At 32.2% G+C, this 17495-nt stretch overlaps 1 protein-coding gene across 2 annotated transcripts in view; it reads right to left on the bottom strand.

The window, feature by feature from the left end:
• The window catches only part of LOC143072945 (telomerase protein component 1-like), a 65074-nt gene that overhangs the window by 6425 nt on the left and 41154 nt on the right, over positions 1-17495 (bottom strand). For both annotated transcript variants that reach the window (XM_076248118.1, XM_076248119.1), the window contains exons 42-54: positions 17108-17211; positions 16265-16422; positions 15639-15744; positions 15071-15187; positions 11961-12068; positions 8868-9024; positions 7167-7315; positions 6403-6614; positions 3959-4022; positions 3544-3662; positions 2619-2756; positions 1658-1781; positions 572-742 (exon numbers count right to left, since the gene is read on the bottom strand). In XM_076248118.1, coding sequence (XP_076104233.1) covers positions 572-742; positions 1658-1781; positions 2619-2756; positions 3544-3662; positions 3959-4022; positions 6403-6614; positions 7167-7315; positions 8868-9024; positions 11961-12068; positions 15071-15187; positions 15639-15744; positions 16265-16422; positions 17108-17211 — 1727 coding nt within the window. The remainder of the gene's footprint in view (positions 1-571; positions 743-1657; positions 1782-2618; positions 2757-3543; positions 3663-3958; positions 4023-6402; positions 6615-7166; positions 7316-8867; positions 9025-11960; positions 12069-15070; positions 15188-15638; positions 15745-16264; positions 16423-17107; positions 17212-17495) is intronic.

Genomic DNA, 17495 nt, shown 5'->3' with positions numbered 1-17495 from the left:
GCAAAATTTCCATAAAATTACCAATTCAGGGGCAGCAACCCAACAACAGGTTGTCCGATTCATCTGAAAATTTCAGGGCAGATAGATGTTGACCTGATAAACAATTTTACCCATGTCAGATTTGCTCTAAATGCTTTGGTTTTTGAGTTATAAGCCAAAAACTGCATTTTACCCCTATGTTTTATTTTTAGCCATGGCGGCCATCTTGGTTGGTTGGCCGGGTCACGCCACACATTTTTTAAACTAGATACCCCAATGATGATTGTGGCCAAGTTTGGTTAAATTTGGCCCAGTAGTTTCAGAGGAGAAGATTTTTGTAAAAGTTAACGACGACGACGGACGACAATTGACGCCGGACGCCAAGTGATGGGAAAAAAAAGGGAACCCCAAACTTTTTGAATCCCCCCTTGGAGCAATTACCCCCACACTGGATCCCAGCCTTTCCTTTGTAGTATGGAACCATACAGTACAATTTCAGAGAGACCCATACACTTAAACACAAGTTTTTGTCTGGAAACTGGGAAAATGCTTGTGTTGAGCAATGAATATTTTTTTCAATTTTGACACCTACCCTTGTTGTAGATTCAGAGTTGGTTATCTGCCCTTTAGAGTCTCCAATTATCTGATGTTTACCATCAACAGCCATGCTGTGTACCCAAACTGGTTGTTTTTTGTGCATTAAAACATCTGTGTCAACTCTGTTTGGAATTGAAATCCTGGTAATAACTTTTATGTTGCATTTCTGAAAGAACAGCAAGATTGATATACTATATGTTCTATAATCAGTTTTTCAATATACCTATAAATTAATACCATATAAAAATAAATGATTAATGTGTCCATGGGACACAGATGATGCCCCTGCTTGCATATAATGTTATATAGGGACATTACTCAAGAACTGTAAAGCTGACACTTCCAAAATTTGTATTTTATCTGAGTTTTGTGGTAATACGCATTGTGTATTAGTTTCATAACATTTTGGTGAGGCAAACTAAAGTCAGAGAACAGAAATGAAAAAAAAATCCATTTGTAAACGGCATACCTATAGAACAGTAAAACTTAATACCCCCTCCGCTAAGGCGGTGGCATAAAAAATAATATACAATGCTATCTAAGCATGATCCTAATTTTAAAATACTTTTTTGGTAAAATTTAATATAGAAAGGACTATATTTAATTTAAAATCAACTGAACATAACTATACCAGGTTAATATTATCATATTTTCCAAAAATCTTTGCAGAAAATAAAGTTGTTGGATAAGCAGGAAAAATGGGTAAATCTCATTCATGATTTACAACAACAAATTTCCTTGTGAGCTTACACAACAATACTTGATTGATTTGATTTTAATTTTTGGTGTTTTAACGGCACTTTTAGGCACTGCATTTAGGCTATTTTGTGGCGGTCAGTTTTTATAGGTGGAGGATGCTGGAGTGCCTTGAGAAAACCACAGACCTTCTATAAGAAAACTGACGATCCTAGTCAATTAAGATTGGAGTCGAGTGCACCAGGACCAGTGTGATTCAAACTCACAACATCAGTGTTGACTGGCTAGTGTAAGAACTTAGACCACTCCGCCACAGAGTCCCCAGTACCTTTTTGAACCTTCATGTAGATGATTTAGAAAATAGAATGTGATTTGTAAGCTTTACCTTCTCCATTGTAACTTTCATTTCAATCACCATTCCACTGGCTGTGGTAGCATACAGACATCCAGGCTTAGACTTTGTCTGATACAAACTTAATATCCAGTCGGCTTTATCCACTACACATTTTCTGTAACATTATAAAATTATTGATTAATTCGTAGTTGCTGATTAAATTTCACTTTCAACACACATAACTATATCATGGTGGCTTGTTCTATTGGTTATATTGGTTGAGGAAGCCTCAGTACACATAGAATATCACTTTGGCAGGAAAAACAGGCAATCCTTATCCATAAAGATTATAGTCGAATGCATTTTACCAAAGCAGGGTTAGAAATCACAACCTCTAAACCACTGAGGCTCCAACATTGTAAAATGAAAACAGAAATATGTACTACTACGGTAGTCTTTTGATTATGGAAGATTGCAATCTTTGCTGTTCTTCTGATAGCACTTTACAACTACATAAATTTTCCTCAATATATGTCCATCTGCTTGGAAGATGCACTAACAAGGCACATGTATGATTGACAAAAGGGAAGATGGAGAAATAGATGGACTTAGCTGATTCATATATTCACCCAAAACTTTGATGGTATAATAAAAGAAAGAATGGACATAAATATATAGATTAGACTGTTATATTTCCCATTTGAATGGTTTTACAATAGTTATGTTTTGAGGCCCTCCATAGCTTGTTGTTCGGTGTGAGCCAAGGCTCCATGTTGAAGACTGTACCTTGACCTATAATAGTTTACTTTTATAATTTTGACTCGGATGGAGAGTTGTCTTATTGGCACTCATACCACATCTTCCTATATCTATAAAAAGCAGTTATCAAGCTTTGTGGTGGAACCAAGCATTATCAAATTGTAACAATCAAATATTCATTTGTTTGGGTATGTATATTATTGTTTGGTAACTGTGTAATTAACATTTCCGTTTTAACCAATAATAACCTTACCTGTCAACAAGTTTGTTGACCTTATATACAGTTACTTCCCCTTTCCAATTGCCAGAGAAGAAGTGAGCTGCCGAAGTAGATTGGAGCAGACAAGTCACAGGTGTTGAACCATTTTCTATTACAGTGGATTTCTCAACTCTGAAATAAAAGACAAAATTTATATTTTATTGATAGCAAAGTCCTTTTGTTCTTTGCACAATATGAAGGTAAACTGGAACAGTCAAATAGAAGCTGTATATTTCTTAATTCTAAAATATGATTCATTTACAAAAGTTGTAGCGAAATGTTGGATTTTTTTCTCACCTAGATTTTTATAGTAGTTTTTGTTTGCTGATAATGATTCTATCTGTGAAACCAGATATCATTTTCATGAAATTGCAAATTCTTTAACCATAACACAATGATACTAGTATTAACTATTGAATACCAACATAATGAACACTAGCTCAACACATGCAGGTATGATAATCTTAGGATTCCTAGGAGGCTGCATTTCTTGTCTGGCAAAATAATGGATTAATTCAAACTGCAGATGTTTTTGTTTTTCATTGATTCATTAAGCTTTCAAAAAATTTTACCATGTAGTTTTAGACAAGAAGATTTTTCAAAGTAATTAATTAGATTTAAAGAGTTTCTCTGATGTAAATATTTTCATTCCATTAAGTGATACTTTATACTTTTAGAATACCTTCTAAAAATTTCTCACTACTTTTAGTTAAAGTTGCCCATGTAGCTTCAGAAGCAATGAAAAGTTAAATTGTTAAATTACAGAAAAAACAGTTGACACAAAGGAGTGATAATGGTTTACTTGGCCCTATGTTCTTGTATAACTATTGCAAAGGGAAATAACTAAATAACAGACTAGGATAAAATAGAAATCTGGTGATATGGTGTCTACATAGAATTACATCATTGTTAGACATACCTTTTAATCTTCATGCTTTCTTTTGTGACAGACCAAGAAACAATTTGTCCATCTTCACCTGCTGTTATCATATTATTGTCAATTTGGAATAAAACAGCTGTAACAGAATACTTGGATACCTGTCAGTGACAAATGAAATAATATATAATTACTAATGAAAATCATAACACATTATCAGCATACATTTAAACTAGATGACTAAACTTTTTCATAAATCAGTCACAACAAATTTGAGAAAATATGTGCAACGTTTAAAAAAAAAACCACAAATTAAAAAAGAATCCTTTGAACTATCTTCAGTTTTTCCATGCTATATTTGGAAATACATGCATCTTTATTCAATTAAGATATTTTGTTTTATACCTGTTAAAGTAATTTATGCACATGAAAAAAGATAACAATAAGATAAGTTTACCTTCATTGTTCTCTCACAAACAAATACACCATTGTTTACACTCCAGAACTTGACAACACCATCCCTTCAACAGAAATAAACAATATCAAACAGAAAGAAAAACTTCATTCACAATATTATATATTATTGTCTACTTTATAAAGGAAATGAGACTGTCAGTCAATGCGATTATTGTGAGGATAGAAATATGGTAACTCTATATACTTTTAAGTCTTCTTTGTAAAAAGAATCCTGTCATCAGTGAGGTCAACAATAGTGCTACCAATATTGAATTATCATAATGAATGAGCTTTTAATAATAGTACCTGAAAATCCTTTTTTTGCACAAGACATTTTTACACTAATGGAGCTTAAACCATTTAAAACCAGATGCTCCGCAGGGCGTAGCTTTATACGACCGCAGAGGTTGAACCCTGAACGGTTGGGGCAAGTATGGACACAACATTCAAGCTGGATTCAGCTCTAAATTTGGATTGTGATTAAATAGTTGACACAGCATAGGTTTCTGACACAGAATGAATGTGTTCTAATGAACTTAAAATTTTTGTTTTCTCTTAGAGCAATTCACTATGCTGTTGAATATTAATCCTCTCAAAAAAATGTTTGAAGAAATTTTCTTTTATATTTATGAAATTTCAAATGAGAAAAATTGAACCCAATTTTTTTAATCACATCCCCCTTTCCCTTATTCCAAAACTAATCTCAATTAAAATTTCTAATGGAGTTTGCAACAATAACTACTCATTTAAATACATCATAAAATATTAAGATGTAAAAAAAACTGCTTGTTATCACTGAATGGTAAAGATAATTTTAATTTATCAGTTGGTAGTAAAAAGTGAATATACATTGTATATAACAAAGATTTAAGTTGATTCTGGACAAAGAAAGATAACTCCAATTAAAAAAAAATCTTGCTATTGCACAATATTTTGCAATTAGATATTTCTTGCTTACTATTCTGGACAAAGAAAGATAACTCTAATTAAAAAAAAAAATTGCTATTTCACAATATTGTGCAATTAGATATTTCTTGCCATTGCGCAATACTGTGCAATTGAAAAGACTTGCTATTGCACAATACTTAATATAATAATTTTAGATCCTGATTTGGACCAACTTGAAAACTAGGCTCATAATAAAAAATCTAAGTACATTTTTGGATTCAGCATATCAAAGAACCCCAAGATTTCAATTTTTGTTAAAATCAGACTAAGTTTAATTTTGGACCCTTTGGACTTTAGTGTAGACCAATTTGAAAACAGGACCAAAAATGAAGAATCTACATACACAGTTAGATTTGGTATATCAAAGAACCCCATTTATTCAATTTTTGATGAAATCAAACGAAGTTTAATTTTGGACCCCGATTTGGACCAACTTGAAAACTGGGCCAATAATCAAGAATCTAAGTACATTTTTAGATTCAGCATATCAAAGAACCTAACTGATTCATTTTTTGTCAAAATCAAACTAAGTTTAATTTTGGACCCTTTGGACCTTAATGTAGACCAATTTGAAAACGGGACCAAAAGTTAAGAATCTACATACACAGTCATGACAGTTAGATTCGGCATATCAAAGAACCCCAATTATTCAATTTTGATGAAATCAAACAAAGTTTAATTTTGGACCCTTTGGGCCCCTTATTCTGTTGGGACCAAAACTCCCAAAATCAATACCAACCTTCCTTTTATGGTCATAAACCTTGTGTTTAAATTTCATAGATTTATATTTACTTATACTAACGTTATGGTGCGAAAACCAAGAAAAATGCTTATTTGGGTCCCTTTTTGGCCCCTAATTCCTAAACTGTTGGGACCTAAACTCCCAAAATCAATACCAACCTTCCTTTTGTAGTCATTAACATTGTGTTTAAATTTCATTGATTTCTATTTACTTAAACTAAAGTTATTGTGCGAAAACCAAGAATAATGCTTATTTGGGCCCTTTTTTGGCCCCTAATTCCTAAACTGTTGAAACCAAAACTCCCAAAATCAATCCCAACCGTTCTTTTGTGGTCATAAACCTTGTGTCAAAATTTCATAGATTTCTATTAACTTAAACCAAAGTTACAGTGCGAAAACCAAGAAAATGCTTATTTGGGCCCTTTTTGGCCCCTAATTCCTAAAATGTTGGGACCAAAACTCCCAAAATCAATACCAACCTTCCTTTTGTGGTCATAAACCTTGTGTTAAAATTTCATAGATTTCCATTCACTTTTACTAAAGTTAGAGTGCGAAAACTAAAAGTATTCGGACGACGACGACGCCAACGTGATAGCAATATACGACGAAAAATTTTTCAAATTTTGCGGTCGTATAAAAACAACTGGTATTATAATGCACTCAACAATGGGAGAAAAATAAGTCAAGTATTTTATTGGATTGTAGTCTTGTGTATTTATTCTATTTTTTCTATTTCAATCTATGCTGATCTCATACCTGCTTCCAGTCAATAAACCTGCTCCATTGTCTATACAACTGACAAATGTAACTGAACCATTATGCCCTGCATCTGATGGTGTTGTTGACAACTCAGGAGCCCACAGACGGACAGACTTGTCAAGACTGCTTGTACACAATTTTCCCTGTGCGTCAGATGATACACTGAGTACTCTGTCATCGTGTCCTGACATACTGGCAAGCTCATTTGCCTAAAAAACAAACAATACAGATGTACAGACAAACAGTTACAAGCTATTATAAATAATAAACACTTGATCTAAGCTGTGGATAATATAAAACGCAAGCAAAACCATGAGAAGTAACATGTCTGAACAACACATATGGCCCTGCTGACATAAAAACTTGAAGCTGATTTTAGGGAGTGGAAATTTTCAAATTCAAAAGCCCATAATTTTGGAAAAAATCAGCAGAGCAGAACTCCATCTGTAACTTATCATAGCATACTTACATACCAAAAAATCAGCTTAATATGTGATGTCCTTTAGAAAAAAGTCTGTATAACTGTTTGTTGCAGAATGACTGAATGACAGATAAGGGTAAAACTGTATTGCCTTGAAAACTTTGTTGTGTGGCCATAAAAATAGATGATCCACACCAATTTTCAACTCATTCAAGATATTCCTGACATAAACCTTTGATACAAATCTCAATTGATATTCTGAATAAGGAACCAACTCTGCTTAATGAAACCTTAACATCTTTAAAATCGACAATAACACACGAATTGCATGTTATCTTACCTGCAATGGTTGCCAGACCCTGACTGTACCATCATCTCCACAAGTAGCTACCAGAACATCATCCATCTTTACACCTGGAGGTTTTGATTTCTTAGCCTTCTTAGCAGCCTCTGCTGTTTCTACCATATCTGCCCAGGATTTGTTTGCATCTTTAAAAAAAAAAATTGGTATTCATTACAATTTATGTCATGTAGTGAATTTGGGCAAGTTTGAAGGAATTCTGTTAGATGGTTTTCAATGAGATTTCTTTTGATAATGTGTGACACAAATGAAGTAACAAGATGGCAGTTGAAATCCCTGAATAAGTCCAGCTGGACACTGTCAGGTGACAGGATAAAGTGGTTTCAGTGAAATTAAGCATTCATTGATTTCAAATGATCTTTATATCTTTATAAAAATATTGCCTGCACTTGTGTCATAACAACATCTATATTTGTGCTTACATAATTCAGTGCCATAAATAATAGACTGTTATATTTGAAAAATGCAGTTTTTAAAGAATTGAAGAAAAAAAGTATTTATACCTAAATGAAAAATAAAAGTACAGTACAATTCTTTTTATCTTGTTTTTTATTTATGTTCCAGACCATATGAGTATTTGGACCGTACGCGTACGGTCCGGACCGTATACGTATACTCGTACGGTCCGACCATACGCGTACGGTCGGACCGTATGAGTATACGCATATGGTCCAGTAAGAGCTGACCATACATGTTGTGGATCATATGGGTTAAATTTAAACAAACATTTATTTTTAGTTTTATAAATTGTTATCATTGCAATTAGATGGATAAAATGAACAAATGAACAATTGAAATTAAATATTTGTTTAATTGTATATCTGAATCCTATTTTGGTATTCTCGCCCAAGGTGACACTTGCTACCACAAGTAATGTAATATATTTTACAATTACATGCTTGCAGGTCATTCATGTTCCTTTGCATTTGTATTTTTTTTGTAAAGTTTCTAATATTCTAAAACAATTGTCCTCCCACATTATGTTTACTTCCGATATCGTCAATTTAATGATTCAATTAATGTATTACTGATCGACATGCTAAAAACAAGATAGTAACAGATTTAATTAGCGTGAATTTTTTAAATAGTTGAAAAATAAGGTTTTTATTTCAATTACAATTGAACTTTTCCATATTAATTTGAGAGTTAAGTTATGTTGATCTGTTACATGCATTTGTAATTAAAAACTTAAGCAACTTCTTAATTATATTAATCAGACCGTACGCGTACGGTCCGACCGTATGAGTATTTTGAAAAAGTACGCATACGGTCCAGACCGTACGCGTACGGTCCAAATACTCATACGGTCTGGAACATTTATATTACAATACTGTTAATTAATTTGTGTGATGTTTTTGTTATTACAAAAAGTGCAACATGATTTATAGTTTTGCAAAAATTAAACTTGTATTTTGAACACTGGTGACATTATTTGTATTTAGTATTTCCTAAAGTCACAATCATTAACCACACACTTTTGCTCAACAATTTTAATAATAAATGAATGTAAGGATTCCTGAATTTTGAAAGAAAACGTCTTTAAGATCATAAAACTTTACTCAGTACAAAATATGTGCTCAAAACATTAAATCTAGTATTTCTCAGTTTTTGGTACAATAATCATGCTCCAAAGTTATATGACCACAAGGCCAGGACAATCAGTAGCATTAATATATTTACCATCTTCTTCCTCTTCAGTGTCATCCTTGCTAGTTTTGACAATCATATCACATCCATTGACTCTCTGTGTATGTCCATACAGAGTTGTGATCTCTGTACCTTTCTGTGACCATACTTTAACTGCTCCATCACTACTGCAGGACACTATACAACCATACTGTAAGACAAACAAGTTCAATGATGAATGATTCCTCATTTGTAATACCCAATCTTTCAATATTTAAAGTTTTCAGTAAAAAGGAAGTTGATGAGCGATGGATGTGAAAATATATCAAAAAGTTAATTTTTGCTCACTGGTTCGAAAACTGCAAAATGAGTTGATTACACAACTGTCTTTTGAATAGTTTGCTGAACAATAACCAAGTTAAAATATCAACCAGGTGCTCCGCAGGGCGCAGCTTTATACGACCGCAGAGGTCGAACCCTGAACAGTTGGGGCAAGTATGGACAAAACATTCAAGCGTGATACAGCTCTGAATTTAGATTGTGATCAAATTTTTGACATTACATGGGTTTTTTTACACAAAACAAATGTCAAGATTTTACAAATCAATTAAAGATTTCTTCTTATTTAAACCTAAAATTAAATAGTTGACACAGCATAGGTTTCTGACACAGAATGAATGTGGTCTAATGAACTTAAAAGTTTTTTTTTGCCTTTGAGCAATTCACTATGCTGTTGAATATTAATCCTCTCAAAAAAATGTTTGAAGAAATTTTCTTTTTATTTATGAAATCTGAAATGAGAAAAATTTAACCCCCCCCCCTTTTTTCACATCCCCGTTTCCCTTTTTCCAAAACTGATATCAATTCAAATTTCTAATGGAGTTTGCAACAATAACTACTCTTTTAAATACATCATAAAATATTAAAATGTAAAATAAAGTGCTTGTTATCACTGAATGGTAAAGATTGGTTGGTAGTAAAAGTGAATATACATTGTTTATTGTATAAAACAATAAAAAAAACTTCATCAGCAACATTTTATATTGGCAAATTTCCAATGAAGTTATTTACATAAAGTTATTGGCAAATAAAAATAGAAAATGACATCATAGTCATGTCTGGCAAATTTCCAACATACATTATCTAAAACATTTTAGATAAGATAAGGAAAAAAAGCTTCATCAGCAACATTTTATATTGGCAAATTTCCAATGAAGTTATTTACATAAAGTTATTGGCAAATAAAAATAGAAAATGACATCATAGTCATGTCTGGCAAATTTCCAACATACATTATCTAAAACATTTTAGATAAGATAAGGAAAAAAAGCTTCATCAGCAACATTTTATATTGGCAAATTTCCAATGAAGTTATTTACATAAAGTTATTGGCAAATAAAAATAGAAAATGACATCATAGTCATGTCTGGCAAATTTCCAACATATATTATCAACTACTATTCTATACAAAGAAAGATAACTCCAATTGAAAATTAATTGCTATTGCACAATATTGTGCAATTAGATATTTCTTGCTATTGTGCAATACTGTGCAATTGAAAATTTCTTGCTATTGCACAATACTTGATATGGAATCCTGATTTGGACCAACTTGAAAACTGGGCCCATAATCAAAAATCAAAGTACATATTTAGATAAAGCATATCAAATAAGCCCAAGAATTTAATTTTTGTTAAAATCAAACTTAGTTTAATTTGGACCCTTTGGACCTTAATGTAGACCAATTTGAAAACTGGACCAAAAATTAAGAATCTACATACACAGTTAGATTTGGCATATCAAAGAACCCATTTATTCAATTTTTGAAGAAATCAAACAAAGTTTAATTTTGGACCCCCATTTGGACCAACTTGAAAACTAGGCCAATAATTAAAAATCTAAGTACATTTTTAAATTCAGCATATCAAAGAACCCCAAGGATTCAATTTTTGTTAAAATCAAACTAAGTTTAATTTTGGACCCTTTGGACCTTAATGTAGACCAATTTGAAAATGGGACCAAAAATTAAGAATCTACATACATAGTTAGATTCGGCATATCAAAGAACCCTAATTATTCAATTTTTGATGAAATCACACAAAGTTCAATTTTGGACCCTTTGGGCCCCTTATTCCTAAACTGTTAGGACCAAAACTCCCAAAATCAAACCCAACCTTCCTTTTATGGTCATAAACCTTGTGTTTAAATTTCATAGATTTCTATTTACTTATACTAAAGTTATGGTGCAAAAACCAAAAATAATGCTTAATAGGGCCCCTTTTTGGCCCCTAATTCATAAACTGTTGTGACCTCAACTCCAAAAATCAATCCCAATTTTCCTTTTGTGGTCATAAACCTTGTGCTAAAATTTCATTGATTTCTATTTACTTATACTAAAGTTATTGTGCGAAAACCAAGAATAATGCTTATTTGGGCCCTTTTTTGGCCCTTAATTCCTAAACTGTTGGAACCAAAACCCCCAAAATCAATCCCAACCTTCCTTTTGTGGTCATAAACCTTGTGTCAAAATTTCATAGATTTCTATTCACTTAAACTATAGTTATAGTGCGAAAACCAAGAAAATGCTTATTTGGGCTCTTTTTGGCCCCTAATTCCTAAAATGTTGGGACCAAAACTCCCAAAATCAATACCAACCTTCCTTTTGTGGTCATAAACCTTGTGTTAAAATTTCATAGATTTCCATTCACTTTTACTAAAGTTAGAGTGCGAAAACTAAAAGTATTCGGACGCCGGACGACGACGACGACGACAACGACGCAGACACCAACGTGATAGCAATATACGACGAAAAATTTTTCAAATTTTGCGGTCGTATAAAAAGGCATAAATTTACTATGCCAAGCATGCCCCTCTCTTCCTAAAGTATTGGAAAACAGGTATAGGCTCACACCCTACCTGGTGCATCCCTGAAGAGACATTGATTGTCAAAATGTGCATCTGGTGCAGGAAACTTGGTACCGTTTATGTTATAACAACTTACCACCTGCTAACAGACTGACTAAATATGAAGTCATATTGTACAGTAGTACTTAAGAAAAGAAAAAAGAACATTTTAGTTTGCTCAACGTATTGATTGAGTTCAAACAAATTCCCTAAATATTTTGATTCCTTATTTTAATGACTTACACTATAGGAGATAGCATTAATTCCAGCCATGTGACCAGTTAGTGTAGATTTCTCTGTTCCTGTGGCAGTATCCCAAACCTTTAAGTTGAAATCAACTGAAGAAGTCACCTAAAAATAGAAATATTAGTGGTAATTTATAACCAGGTGCTCCGCAGGGCGCAGCTTTGTACGACCGCAGAGGTCGAACCCTGAACAGTTGGGGCAAGTATGGACAAAACATTCAAGCGTGATACAGCTCTGAATTTGGATTGTGATCAAATTTTTGACATTACATGGGTTTTTTTACACAAAACAAATGTCAAGATTTTACAAATCAATTAAAGATTTCTTCTTCAAACTTATTTAAATCTAAAATTAAATAGTTGACACAGCATAGGTTTCTGACACAGAATGAATGTGGTCTAATGAACTTAAAAGTTTTTTTTTGCCTTTGAGCAATTCACTATGCTGTTGAATATTAATCCTCTCAAAAAAATGTTTGAAGAAATTTTCTTTTTATTTATGAAATCTGAAATGAGAAAAATTTAAACCCCCCCCTTTTTTCACATCCCCGTTTCCCTTTTTCCAAAACTGATATCAATTCAAATTTCTAATGGAGTTTGCAACAATAACTACTCTTTTAAATACATCATAAAATATTAAAATGTAAAATAAAGTGCTTGTTATCACTGAATGGTAAAGATTGGTTGGTAGTAAAAGTGAATATACATTGTTTATTGTATAAAACAATAAAAAAAACTTCATCAGCAACATTTTATATTGGCAAATTTCCAATGAAGTTATTTACATAAAGTTATTGGCAAATAAAAATAGAAAATGACATCATAGTCATGTCTGGCAAATTTCCAACATACATTATCTAAAAACATTTTAGATAAGATAAGGAAAAAAAGCTTCATCAGCAACATTTTATATTGGCAAATTTCCAATGAAGTTATTTACATAAAGTTATTGGCAAATAAAAATAGAAAATGACATCATAGTCATGTCTGGCAAATTTCCAACATATATTATCAACTACTATTCTATACAAAGAAAGATAACTCCAATTGAAAATTAATTGCTATTGCACAATATTGTGCAATTAGATATTTCTTGCTATTGTGCAATACTGTGCAATTGAAAATTTCTTGCTATTGAACAATACTTGATATGGAATCCTGATTTGGACCAACTTGAAAACTGGGCCCATAATCAAAAATCAAAGTACATATTTAGATAAAGCATATCAAATAAGCCCAAGAATTTAATTTTTGTTAAAATCAAACTTAGTTTAATTTTGGACCCTTTGGACCTTAATGTAGACCAATTTGAAAACTGGACCAAAAATTAAGAATCTACATACACAGTTAGATTTGGCATATCAAAGAACCCATTTATTCAATTTTTGATGAAATCAAACAAAGTTTAATTTTGGACCCCCATTTGGACCAACTTGAAAACTAGGCCAATAATTAAAAATCTAAGTACATTTTTAAATTCAGCATATCAAAGAACCCCGAGGATTCAATTTTTGTTAAAATCAAACTCAGTTTAATTTTGGACCCTTTGGACCTTAATGTAGACCAATTTGAAAACGGGACCAAAAATTAAGAATCTACATACATAGTTAGATTCGGCATATCAAAGAACCCCAATTATTCAATTTTTGATGAAATCACACAAAGTTCAATTTTGGACCCTTTGGGCCCCTTATTCCTAAACTGTTAGGACCAAAACTCCCAAAATCAAACCCAACCTTCCTTTTATGGTCATAAACCTTGTGTTTAAATTTCATAGATTTCTATTTACTTATACTAAAGTTATGGTGCAAAAACCAAAAATAATGCTTATTTGGGCCCCTTTTTGGCCCCTAATTCATAAACTGTTGTGACCTCAACTCCAAAAATCAATCCCAACCTTCCTTTTGTGGTCATAAACCTTGTGCTAAAATTTCATTGATTTCTATTTACTTATACTAAAGTTATTGTGCGAAAACCAAGAATAATGCTTATTTGGGCCCTTTTTTTGGCCCTTAATTCCTAAACTGTTGGAACCAAAACCCCCAAAATCAATCCCAACCTTCCTTTTGTAGTCATAAACCTTGTGTCAAAATTTCATAGATTTCTATTCACTTAAACTAAAGTTATAGTGCGAAAACCAAGAAAATGCTTATTTGGGCCCTTTTTGGCCCCTAATTCCTAAAATGTTGGGACCAAAACTCCCAAAATCAATCCCAACCTTCCTTTTGTGGTCATAAACCTTGTGTTAAAATTTCATTGATTTCTATTCACTTTTACTAAAGTTAGAGTGCGAAAACTAAAAGTATTCGGACGACGACGACGACGACGACGACGCAGACGACGACGACGACGCCAACGTGATAGCAATATACGACCAAAAAATTAAAATTTTTGCGGTCGTAGAAAAATAGTTCACTGATTTGATCTAAAACAATTGATTTAGACATTTGTCTCATTTTTTATCTGAATTTTATTTTATTAATAAACATAGCCATCAAAGAATTATTACCTGAAACAACAATCCAGGCTTAGTACTGTTGTTTACATTTGGACTTTTCCAATTGCATCCAATCTCTTTTGCATATACACAACTGTTTTTGTCATATTTGTGACTATAATCAACTTTTTAAATTTTCAAATTAAAAGCATCAGGCTTGGAGAGCGTTTTAAATATTTAGAATTTAACTGTCAAGACTGGATAAATATCGTATTACACAAGATTTGGTAATGGAATCTGTTTCTCTAATGATTTTTAAACAATATGCAGGCAAACCTATTTCATTCTTTTTCAAATGATGTCTATGTGACGTCATAGGACATGGTCGCCATTAAAATTAATAATAATCAACGGGTCAGGAAAGGTACAAATCGAGAAAGAATTAAAGAAACAGAGATATGTCTAAACAATCTTGCCTGTATACAATTTTGGTAGTATAATACAAATGTTTAAATTGAAATAGCACTAAATTCACATGTAATCTATGCAAAACTTTCAAAGTTTCTTGAACCATGATGACTAAGAAAACAGGGCAAAACAACTGTCTTTGAGTACCAGAAGCAATAAATTTACACTTAAAGAATTTGTGACCTTACATATGTAATACTTACTATGAAGTCAGCAATATTTGACCACTGACATCCAGTTATCCAGTCTTTATGACAATCACTCAGGACATTCATTAGAAGTGGCTCTTGTTCCCAGGTCACCTGGTAAATTCTTATACTCTGATAGAAAAAGGGATGAACATTATACCAAAAAAATAATTATTAAATGTTAAATATTTTTTTCATACAGAACTTTTATAGCTTTCTATTTTAAAGGGCCATGCTCATTTCTGAAAGGTGTATGGTGACTTTTAGATGCTTACATTCACATCATTTGGTCTCTGGTTGATAGTTGTTTCAATCAATCATATCACATTATTTTATTTTATATTTCAAAATACAGATGCATATATATAATATGAAATATATATAAAATATTTACGGCAATCTTATCACCTTTCCTTATTTCATATTTTTAAATACAGATGCTTGTGAAAAGTTATAATATAATATACCGGTATATATATATATAAAATATTTATGGATGATACAACTTAGTTTTATATTAAACTGTTATATAATTTGTTGCTGAAGGTTTATCAAGTTAATTTAAGTTTTGTTTAAAACTTACTGCATCCCTACTTGCTGTTGCCAATAATGAGCCTTCACTGTTAAATGTACAGCTGGTTACTGGTCCTACATGGCCTGTTAAAGTGGAATACACTTTGAGTTTATTTCTGCAATAATAAATAAATAAATAAATAAATATAATAACGTAAACAGTTCACTTGTCACAAAAAAGAATTTAATTATTCAAAGTATCAAGAATTCAAGCATTTGCATGTGTGAAATTCAAAACTCACAGCCTCAGTGATGACTGGCTATGATAAAATAGTTTTACAACTAGACCACCTAGCAAAGGCCCCTCCATAAAAAATGAATAAGAGATGAGGAAGAGATGTTTATAATACCTCTACATTCAACACTTTCTTTGAGGAAGTTTGCATTTATCAAATGAACACGTTTAAATAAGACTAGCAATGTATGCTTGTATTAGGGTTAACAATTACATAAAACTTGAAAATCATGGCAAAAACTGTATAAATGATATTCAAGATACATATTCATGAAAATAAACAACAGAAAACAGGACTCAAATTAACATTTTTAGCATTAAACAAATGTTAGTTATTTTTTAATTGACAGCACACTATTTTAGAACTCCTACCCCTTCCAATTTTTTCGTTAAATGCTTACTTCTTTGACAAATCTTTTTCCTTTGGTGCTGGAAACAATGTACAAGTAAAATCTTCTGATCCTACAGCCATCAGTGTTTTGGTAAGTGCTACACACAACACAGGTTTGGTGAAAGTTGTCAGTCTCATACCTCCTAAAGACTCTTTCGTACTTGTAATCTGAAATAACATAACTATTTGATTATACCCGTCAAACTCCTTCTAGCAAATGCAAAATGGAAACGTAAAAAAAATTATGAAAGGTTATATATGTGATTGATTATTGGATTTTAAAACCAATCTAAGGAATCTTGGCTATATTGTTGTGCCAGATTTTTTTTGGTGGATGAAGCAGGAGTTCCTGGAAAGCACCATAAACCTTGGACTGGGAAACTTTCAATCCTAGTCCATTAAGATTTGAGCCAAAAGCACCTTACCACCAGCTGGTTCTTACTCACCCCTTATCATTATCTCAATGACTGTTCACCCCAATAAAAGGTCTAGTTGCAAATATGTCATGCATATTCAAGAAGTTTTGTCAACCATCTGAAATTCTAGAAAAATATGGACTTGACCTTCAGTTGCTAATATCAACTTCATTTGGTTTCTGGTGGACATTTGTCTCATTGGCAATTATACCACATCATCTTTTTTTATATTAAAATTCCTATAATGATTTGTCAGTTCCAGTTACCATTAGAGTCAAAAGGAATGTTATTACTACTGTTGTTTTGAGCAACTTTTTCGAACAATATGTGTTTAAATGACATAGAATTATTGACAGATTATGGTATATTGTTTACCTCCTAAATTCTCCCTCTATTTCACTGTTTCTGCATTATATTTTGTTACAATTTCTACTTACAGTCATTGTATTATCATCTGATCCTGCTGCTACCATTCCATCTCCAACATACTTGATACACCTTACTGATGCTGTATGGAGCTTCTTGTCAAATATTTCCCATCCTACAATTAAAATAGATAAAATAACAAAATTATGACTTTTTTCCACAATAAAAGTGCTGTTCCTTAGCTTTTTATGTGATTTTTGCTGTGCATCAACTGATTTTGAGTCATGAATTGATACCCTATACCCTTTATTTTTCTTTTAAATAACGAAATCATGACTTTTTTCCAACTTAAACCAGGTGCTCCGCAGGGCGCAGCTTTATACGACCGCAGAGGTCGAACCCTGAACAGTTGGGGCAAGTATGGACAAAACATTCAAGCGTGATACAGCTCTGAATTTG

This window comes from Mytilus galloprovincialis, chromosome 4, assembly GCF_965363235.1.
Source record: "Mytilus galloprovincialis chromosome 4, xbMytGall1.hap1.1, whole genome shotgun sequence".
Classification (NCBI taxonomy): domain Eukaryota; kingdom Metazoa; phylum Mollusca; class Bivalvia; order Mytilida; family Mytilidae; genus Mytilus; species Mytilus galloprovincialis.
This window is presented reverse-complemented; position numbering and strand designations above follow the sequence as displayed.